Here is a 10,737-nt window from a genome sequence, read left to right as displayed (position 1 = left end):
TGATGCTAGAAATATGTACTCAGTTCAAGATTAAACACCATAATTTAGCTCCCTATTGCCCAAAGATGAATGAGGTAGTCGAAGTTACAAATAAGAATGTCAAAAAGATTTTGAAAAATATGACTAAGACATATAAATACTGGCATAAAAAGCTACTTTTTACTCTGTATGCCTACCAAACATTTGTATATACTTCTATAAGGGCAACTCTTTTTTTCTTGGTTTATGGAATGAAAGCTATATTGGCAGTAGAAGTAGAAATCCTATCTCTGAAAGTCCTAAAGGAAGTGGAATTAGAAGAGGTTGAATGGGTCTAAGAGTGTTATGAATAGTTAAATTTCATTGAAAAAAAAAAGATTGGCAGTGCTCTGTCATGGCCAATTGCACAAAAAAAATGATGAAAGCTCATGATAAAAAGGTTCAACCTCGTCAATTTTGAGAATATGAGTTGGCATTGAAAAGAATTCTCCCAAGTCAACATAATGATAAGGGAAAGTGGACTCCGAATTAGGAAGGGCTGTATATTGTGAAACAAGCTTTCTCAGATGGAACATTGTTATTAGTTGAAATGGATGAAGATGATCTCCCCAATCTCATAAATTTTAATGTCGTAAAAAATACTTTGCTTGAAAAAAAAAAGAAAAAGTTTAAGTTAAAAACCCGAAAAGGTGGCTTGAACAAAAAAAAAAAAAGAGTTCAAGTTAAAAACCTAAAAGTGCAGCTTGAACTAAATGGGGATATCTAAACTAAAAACCTGCAAAGGTGAATTAGATAAGGAGGATATGATATCACTTGAGAGGCATACCAAAGTCGATGAATTTTGAAGAGATCTGAAGTGTCAAGGCATCATATATGGTTAAGTTTTTTAAGAAATCCAAGTTTTGTTATCATATTTATTTGATTATTCACTTTGGGGCATTGCTCACCCAAGTAGCTATCCTTTTGTACCTTTATTTTGTTCCTTTGGCATCATCAATAAATTACTTTTTCTTTAAATAAATAATATTCATTTCATCATATTCTTCTCTTTTCAATATCAATCTTTTCTTTCTAGGCCTTGCCTTGAATAAAAAAAGAGCACAACTTGCATATTATATTTTAAAATTGAGAGAACGATTAATAATTGAGTAATGGCATAAGAAATTGTGTATTACTGTGAGAAAATTGAAAGGGATAAGGGTTAAGGATGAAATCCTCAAAATAAGATGAAGCCTTTAATTTTGAAAACTTCCCTTAGGACAAAGATAAATGCTTATCCTGAACAATGAAGGATGGTTTGTAATCTTCTTATGAGAAATATGCAGAACATAGAAAAAAGTTGTTAGTGCCTTAGTACCACAATTAACATTTTATTTACATCCTATATAGGGCATGCATTTGCATTATTGTATTTTCATTTATCACTTGTTTTAATCTCGACTCCATCCATATCACTTTTCCACACTTATGGTTCAATCCTAGACGTTCAATCTCGGTTCAATCCAGATTGTTTTCCAAGACTCGCAGTTCAAGCCTAGTTGTTCAAAGTCAACTCAGTCCAGGTTAGTTTTTCAGACTTGCGGTTCAATCCTGGTTACTCGATCTTGGCTCTGTCCAAATCACTTTTTCAGACTTGTAGTTCAATCTCATTCATTCGATCTCAGCCTAGTTCAGATCATTTTCCAAGACTCGCAATTCAATCTTAGTTGTTTGACCTCGACTCAGTCCAAGTTAGTTTTTCAAACTTGTGATTTAATCCCAGTCGCTTGATTTCAGCTCTGTCCAGATCGTTTTCCAAGACTTACAATTCAATCCCAGTTGTTTGATTTTGGCTCAGTCTAGATCATTTTTCAAGACTTGCTATTCAATCCCAGTTGTTCAATCTTGACTCAGTCCAAATCGTTTTCCTAGACTCACTGTTTAGTCTCAGTTGTTTGATCTTGACTCGGTCCAAGTTAGTTTTCCAGACTTGCGGTTCAGTCCCAATCGCTTGACTTCAACGTCGTCCAAATCATTTTTTCAGACTTATGGTTTAATCCCGATCGTTTAATCTCAACTTTATCCATTCATCTTTTCGACTTACAACTTAGTCCCTGTTGTTTTCACTTATTTAACTCTTATTTTCAGACAAAAACAAAATGGATGTCAAGGTCTTTGCTTCATCCATATCTAATAGAAAGGTGCAAAGAGGGACAACTATAGATACCCATATGTGTCCGAAGTGAACTATTTATTTTTCTATTATATTATTATTATAGTATATTATTATGGTCTATTATTATATAGTGTATTATAATGTATTATTATATAGTATATTATAGTATAGTATATTGTATGATAGTATATTATGGTATAGTACATTATATTATTATTATATTTTATTACATCATGTTATATCATTATTATATTATATTTATTATTATATTATATTATATTATACTATACAATACAATACTATATTATTATTTTTTTATTTTTCTTTCTTTAATTTCTTCAATCTACGATCGTAGATTTAGGAAACTAAAATCTGAATTCAATCCAGATAATCAAAGGTTTTATTTCATAATCGAGGGTTTTAGATTCAATCCAGACAAATTGCTGAAACCTAGCATGTTCGGGTAGAATCCAATCCCAATATTCAAGCTTGGATTGATTCTATCTGATCCTTAAAATCTTTACTATGAACTACCTATAAATTGAACAAGGTTACAAAGAATAGGACATGATTGATTTTGGGAGAAATGGTATTCTGGAAGATTTTTTGGGCAGTAGGAAATTTTTGGGATTTTGACTTTTGTGAATTTTGGGTTTGATTTGAATTTTTTAGGTTTAGATTTGGCTTTTGAGGATTAAGTTTATGTTTCTGAAGGGTTTCTGAAGTAATTTGGAGAAATCTAGGAATTTTTGGGAAAATTTTGAAGAAATATAAAAAAATTTTGGAAACCTAGGTTTATGATGAATTTTTGAATTTTTTGGTGCAATTTTTCGGTGAAGGTTAAATTTTTCAGTGGGATTCTGGCAACTTTTCTAGAAATCGATAGGTTTTTTAGTTTTCAATTGAACATTTCGGTGACTTTTTCATAAATCAATGGGTTTTCTAATTTTCAGTGGAATGTTCTTGGGTTGTTCTTAGCTATTCTAGGGAAAGGTCAGAGGAATTTTTGGGTAGAGAGAGAAGGAACCAAAGGCTCATGAAAGAAAAGGTTAAAGATTGACTTTTATACCCATCTCAAAATGACAACATTTTTACTTACCCAGATCCCCGTGTAACCCAAATAGGATCCGTGGGTTGACTCGTGCTCCAACCCTACCCAATCGCAGGTTTTTTTAATTTTAATTTTAATTTTATTTATTTTATAGTTTGAGTTTTTATTTTATTTTATATTATTGATCTTTATTATTTATTTATTCATTTTTATTGAATAACTTATTATTTGTTAAATATTTAGCAAAAATAAATTTTTATTTCGGGAAAATAATAAAAAAATATAGAGAAAAAAAATCTTTTTCAAATAAATTCATGAATCTTACCAAATTATTGGAAAATTTTCATGAGTTCAATTTTTATGGAATCCACCAAACTATTGAAAAAAAATTCATAAATCAATTTTCAAAAAAATAAAAAAAAATAATTTTTATCCTCCAAACTATTGGAAGATTTGCTTCTTAAATTAAGTCCCACCAAACTACTGGAAGGCTTAATAGATTTTGTCAAAAAATAAAAAGAAATTTATAAATATCTTTCAAATAAAATCTCACTAAACTATTGGTAGATCTATTTCAAAATAAATCCTATCAAACTATTAGAGGGCTTTACTAATTTTTTTGAATAAAATATATTAATAAATTTGATGACGAAGCCTATTTAGAGTGAGACACTAGTCTCCATGAATATTGTTGAGGTAAGAGAATGATCTTAAACTGCTACCAAACTATTGAGATAATTTTAAGGTTAATTCTCAATATTAAATATTTTGGTAAAGCATAAATATTTTTAAAACTTAGATAATTAAGAATCAAACTGGTACCATCTTTTAAATGGGCGTTGTGAGGGTGTTATAACCTTCTTCACACATAATTGCATTATTGAACTTAAATCTAGTTTTATGGATCAGATTCAATTAGGTGGCCAATCACACCTAAACAAAAAAGATTGGTGGTGACTCCTTTAATCAATGTCTAGTGGTAGATCCATGGATCTATACGTTATGACAGTATTGCTACAGCAATCGACTGCTCAATCAATTACTCCCTTATGACTTCATTCCAAACACTTCTAAAACATTTTTCAATACACATTCAGTCTATATACTTTAAAAATCAATGTTTTTATTTTAAAAACATTACTCTCTAGTAATATATAGAACAATCAACCACTTATTACCAAAGATATGCAAATGCTTACGCAATCTTAAGAAAATGCAATTTTGATTTTTATGTAAAGTGTATGTCTAAAGGTAATCAAGGCTTGAACCTTTAGATTGAAAATGAAACACAAGGAAACATATTCATAGCTTACACTAATTCATGAGTTCCTCCAAAGATAGCAAAATTCAATATATGTGCCTTTGCTAGATCCTGTGTTATTAAGTATTCTAGGATTAATGGGAATTCCATAAGAAATGGCGTTTCACTTCTTTCTTGTATAAGAAGACTTATCTAAAGTGTTTCCACAATCTCTTTTCTTTTTTTTCTAATATTAGAAAATCGTACAAAGAAAACATATAGAGGTACAAAATTCTAATTGATCTTTATTTAAGGCCAGATAGAAGGCTTTCTACATTTTTGGTCAATATAATTAATATTACACATGCAATTTCTATCAATAACAGCACATGAATGCGTTAATTTCACGAGTGTCGCTATCCTTGGCTGAAAATGCCTTGATGACTTGGAAACTTCTCCCCTTGGAAACTATTATAGAATTGGGAAAAGATATGGCAAAAGAAAACTAGGCAGTTGATTGAGGAAGCAGGCGAACCGGCAGTCCTTTTGCAGGCATTGGCATTGGATCTACAATGATCTTCTCATCAAGAAGAAGCTTCTCCCATTTGTACCTCTTCATAATATTGTACATAAAAACTAGTATTTCCAGTCGAGCATACTCCTTCCCTGGACACATTCTTGGTCCTCCTCCAAATGGAACAAATGTGTAAGGAGCTGGTCCATTCCCTTCGAACCTCGATGGGTCAAACTTTTCAGGCGCCGGGAAGCATTCTGGATTTCTATGGGTTGAGTTCGCACTCCAGTACAACTATACAATATTTATAAATTTATAAGAACAATATTGTTAGTCAAATGTATAATCAAAATTAGTCAACTTCAAAGTGGTCAAGTTTTTCACTGACCTTCCAACCCTTTGGAATGGTGAAGCCAGAAAATATGAACTCGTTCAGGGCTTCTCTAAAAGCCCCTTGAAGAGGTGGAGCAAGACGCAGTACTTCACATGCCACATTCCATGAATACCTCATCTTTTGAATGTCTTCCCAATTCAGCAACTCTCCGGGGGCTTTTGATTTTACAATCTCCATTTGCTCTGTAACACACAAATTGTCAGAAATATCAAACTCTGTATTTTATTCCTTTGACTTCAAGTATACAAGTTTGAATCTATCTACCTGAGTCTCCCACAAAAAATAAAAAATAAAAAAAATTTGGTGGATATAGAGTTGGTAAAAAAAAATTAGTAGAAAGAAAAATCCTACAATTATATATTGCTTAAAAATTGTTGAGATTTTCAAAAATAGTCAAATGAAGATTACCACAAAATAAATTACAATTACAATTATTTTTAAGACGCACTGTGCCTCTTGCCCAAGATATGTACCAACTCTCATTTTTATGCCCTTATTAACTTAAAGTAAGCCCAAGCGGTAACATACAAATATGTTATACAGAAGTAAAATAATTAACCTGTTATTAAAATATTAGGTTTAAAATTTTTTAATTTCCTAAAAAATTATTTTCTTTAATCCAAATTCACATTTTTGCTTTTCATATACTGAGCAAACAGCCAATACCAAAAATAAGACAGAATATGCCAAGTCTATGGGCACAAGTCACAATATCATCATGGCACCAAACTTTCAGAACAAACATTCAAACAAGATGTAATAATCAACAATTAAATTCCCTGGATTGTTCTGTTCAAAATTAACTATGGACAAATTATAGTATTAATATTAAAAATTTTGGAGGAAGAGTAAAAGTTCATATATACGCCTGCAAATAGGAACTGTATATAACGTATTTGTTTTATTATTATTTCATCTGATCAAATATATGGTAGAAAAATATGGAAAAAGTCAAGATCTTAAAAGGTTCATAAATGTAATTATCTCATCTGGTCAAATATTTCAACTGCGCATCTAAAATATATTTCGTTTTAATGTTAATTAAACATGTTTATTTTTATTAAAAAATTAATTAGGTAGGTTCAAATCTTCATTTTACAAATAATAATAATAATATCAGGTCAAAACTTTTTCTTAGTTTGTTTGTCAAGTCAAAGCCGACAAATACTAACAAAAAAAAAAAAAAAAAGTCCAAGTGAACGAAGAGTGAAATTTATTCAGATCAAATTAAAAATAATATTTATAGTGAGATTAGAGTTGGAGTAAAAGTGAAAAAATATGTGCTTCACAAAAATAAAGATAGCGATGCAGTGAAGATGAAAAATAATCATTAAAAACAAAAATAAAAAATAAAAAAATGTCCATTACATAAAATCAGAGTATCATACTAGGAGACGGACTAACACTTTTAAAAATGTTGTTGACACTGAAATATGTTATTAGATTTGAATAAAGATAGATATCCAACTTGACTGAAGTCTTTTGGCTTTAATTAATAGAAAGATATATCACCTGTTAGCACTTTGTGGTAAATCTCAGGTAGTTCAGCAAGGTACTTGACAATAAAAGTGATAGCAGCACTTGCGGTATCGTGACCCCCAATCAACAAGCCAAGAATCTTATCGGCTATGTCCAATTCATTCATGTACTGCCCATTCTCATCTGTTGTTAACAGCATATGTGATAGTATGTCTTGTGTTGGAGATGCTTTTTTCTCTGTAAGATCAATCTTCCTTTGTTTGATAATAGCACTCAGTTCTTTTCTTATCAAGTTTGAAGCCTTGATGGCACGGTTGAAAGGTGTTCCTGGCAAGTCTATGGGAATTGATATAATCCCAGAGGCCAAAACGTTAAAAGGATCGGCGAATTTTGCTACATGTTCAGGATCCTCGATGCTCAAGAACACCTTACATGCAACCCAAAAGGTGTAGTTCTTTGCAAGTGGAAACACTGCTACTTGTTGATGGCCTTCCCAACCATACTCGAAGTGCCTTTGTGCAATAGTATCCATCATCCCTACATATCTTTGCAAGGCCTCTGGTTTGAGGAAAGTAGGGAGTAGTTTCCTCATCTTCTTGGATTCCTCTTGGGAAGATGTTTGGGTAGAAGAAGGGAATATCTTGTTCACGGAATTTGGCCACCATGCAGTGACAAGCTTGTTTTCATTAGAGAACAAGAATTTGTTCCCAGCTGCTCCACAAACAACTGCTGTAGCTTCTCCTAGTATTGATGTTCTAAATACTTGAGCGGAGTACTTGGCCATTCTATCAAATATAAACTTCTCAGGGTGACCCTTTCGGCCTGTTGACAGAAATTCAAGGCTCTCGCCAATGAATGGCAAGCCTGTTCTACCAGGAGGAAGGTTTTTTGACTGGGACGCGTTCATCCTCCGGGCGGAGGAAAAGAGAGAGAGAAGCGAAAAGGAGACAAATAGGACGAAGAGAGTGAGACCACATAGGAAAAACAACTCCATTTTTTAATATTCACTCTTTGGTAGAGTTGCAAAGGAAAGGAAGGATTTTGAGTTAGCCTTTTGAGATGAGCAAACTATATATATATATATATATATATATATGTAGATGTATATATATGTATATATATAGTGGAGAAGCTTTTAAGTCAAATAAGGTTAACCATAAAGAATGCTGTTTGGGTTTGGTAGAGAGTAGAAAATTTAGTATTCATACTTTTGTCAATAAGTTTTATTTTATATTTGTATGCAGCTTAATTTATATATTTATGTTGAGTGTATATTTAATATATTATTAGTAAATAAATTTTATACCTTATTAATAGATTAAATGATGTTATTTTATTAATAAATAAATATTAATCTTAAAATAAATATATAAAATAAATATTTTTTAAAAAATTTATTGATAATATATAAAATTTGTATACTAATAAGGCATCAAATCTTTTTTTTTTCCTCTGGCCGATCAACAGGTAACCGTGTTGAACACCAAAATTAGGTTGTTGGAGAGCATGATAACATTATAATGCCAAATGTATGATGAATTCAATTTTGTTAGATACTTTAAATTATTGCTCAGACAAAAACACATATAACAAATATTAAATAATAAATAAATCACGGGAAGTGAAAAGGAAGAAAAAATGATTTAAGTCAATCAATTCGGCAATAGGCAGTAGTCAATTTTTCTCGTCGGAATGTAAAATCTGCTAAATGTTTCGTCGCAATCTTAGTCCACGGTTTCAAGTTTTCCGTGGGTGAAAGCTTGAAATATAGGATTGTGTCTCTCCAAGTCAACAATGCTCTGCTAAAGAATTAATTATAGCATTCTATTCACGCCACTGATATTTCATGCAACTTCGTTTCGTTTAAAATGTTTTCTTTTCTCTTTTACAAAGGTCACATCCTTAATTTCTTCCGGCCAAATAAAAAAAAAAGGTCGCATCCCTAATTTAGTGCTAAAAACAAATTAAAGTCAATGAAAAAAAATTAATTAGTCAATAACCGCGTACCACCTTTGCTGTCATGATTTTCTTTTTTGGTTCTTTTCTCTCATGATCTTTGCCCCTCCGGTTTTCTTCTTTGCCGTTTGGCAAAATCTATAATTTATGTTCAATAATCTATAGATCCATATTTATATCTACGTATATAATCTATCGTACATAATATATACGTAAATACGTATGTTGGTCAAACTTTTGATCGAATAAAATGAACATTTCTTTTATTATAGTTTTTAACTAAATATCATTTTAAATATTTTATAATATATAAATGTTAATAATATTTATCTATTTTATAAAAAAGATTTCTTATTTCATTTAAAATTTATTAAATGAATTATTTAATTAATAAAATTTATTTAATCTACAAAAAATAATTATTATAATGTAAACATTACATGCAATTCCACCTATGAGTTATCATAATGCTAGTCTCGAGTTCAAATAAAGCGAAAAATGTTGCGATAGGATAACAATTAGCATAAAACATAATCAAATCATGATGAGAGATCAAAATAAAATTTTTTTTTGGATCATTGCCTTGTAGTGGCACCTTATATCAAAGTCCAAGTGTAATGTTAAATAGACAAGGGTTACTAGGTTGTTACTCAGAAGTGACGAGCTACCTAGGTGTGGTGTCAAATAGGCGATGGTTCTCATTTTTTAATGAATGAACATGAATAAAAAAACTAGTCCATGAGGGTAAATTATGCTTAACTACTTTGAATATAAGATCATTAACTGATAAACTACTAGAAATGGGAGACGAATTAATATTACATGTCTCTAAGAAACTAAGTGGGTAGGGGAAAAGACTAGAAAGATAAAAATATGAAGCTTTAAACTTTGGTACACAAGTAAAGATAGGAGTAGAAATGAAATGAGGATAATTATAAATAAAATTTTGAAAGATGATATAGTTGAGTTTAAAAGAAAAAAGAGATAGAATTTTATGTATTAAACATATTATAGTAGAGAAAACTATTAATATCTTTAGTGGTTAGTCTTAGGAAAAAGGTTTGGATCAAGTGAGTAAGTAAAATTTTTTTAAAGATTTAGATATGATAGTGCGAGTCATATCAAACAGAGGAAAGTTATTTATTGGAAGAGATATAAATGGTCATGTAGGCAAGGATTGTAATGACTTTGAGAGGTTGTATGGAGGACATGGGTTTGAGAAAGAAACACTATCGAGGATAATATTCTAGAGTTTGTTACTGAATTTGACCTAATTGTATTAAACATGTGTTTTAAGAAAAGAGAATAACATGGGGTAACTTTTAATAATTGGTCAAAAATTAGTCAAATTGATTTCTTTTAACGAGAAAAGAGGATTAAAGTAGCTGTAAGGATTGTAAGGTTATACCAAGAGAGAGAGTGACAACATAACATAGATTGCTAATTCTAGATATCTTTCACCTTCAATAGTCAAAAAGGATACATTGAAATCATAAACCACATATTAAGTGGTAGAACTTGAAGGGAGGTAAAATGTTAGCTTTTAAGGATAAACTGGTAAAAGAGGTTGATTGGAAACTTAATAAAGATGTAAAAATAATGTGAGAAAAAAGTTTTACTAAAATTAAAAAGGTTGCTAAAAAGACACTGGATGAATTTAGGGATCATGCACCATTATGATAGAAATCTTAATGGTAGAATAAGGATGTGAAAATGACAATTAAAACCAAGCAGGAGTGTTATAAGAATTTAAAAAGTAATAAGGACCAGGCAAGTTATATGAAATACAAGATAGTAAAAAAAGAAGTTAAAAAAACTATTCGAGATTTAAAAACAAGGATTCATGAGAAATTATATAGAAAATTGAAAATAAGAGATAGAGAAAAAAAGTTATTCAAAATTTCTAAGATGAGGGATAAGAAGAGTAAAGATCTTAATAACGTAAGATGCATCAAAGGTGATGACAAGA

General features: G+C 30.6%; 1 protein-coding gene across 1 annotated transcript; it reads right to left on the bottom strand.

The window, feature by feature from the left end:
• Positions 1–4,644: 4,644 nt before the first annotated feature.
• Positions 4,645–7,902, bottom strand: LOC111275451 (beta-amyrin 28-monooxygenase-like). The gene is made up of 3 exons (XM_022860831.2): positions 6,846–7,902; positions 5,328–5,515; positions 4,645–5,233 (listed from the first exon to the last, which is right to left on the bottom strand). The coding sequence occupies exons 1-3, from the start codon at positions 7,804–7,806 to the stop codon at positions 4,931–4,933; spliced, it is 1,452 nt and encodes a 483-aa protein (XP_022716566.1). The 5' UTR covers positions 7,807–7,902; the 3' UTR covers positions 4,645–4,930.
• Positions 7,903–10,737: the final 2,835 nt, after the last annotated feature.

The sequence above is a fragment of the Durio zibethinus genome, chromosome 26 (assembly GCF_047325235.1).
Source record: "Durio zibethinus cultivar Kanyao isolate XHJ-2024 chromosome 26, ASM4732523v1, whole genome shotgun sequence".
In the NCBI taxonomy this organism is placed as follows: domain Eukaryota; kingdom Viridiplantae; phylum Streptophyta; class Magnoliopsida; order Malvales; family Malvaceae; genus Durio; species Durio zibethinus.
Note: the sequence above shows the minus strand (reverse complement) of the source record. Positions and strands in the feature narration are given on the sequence as shown.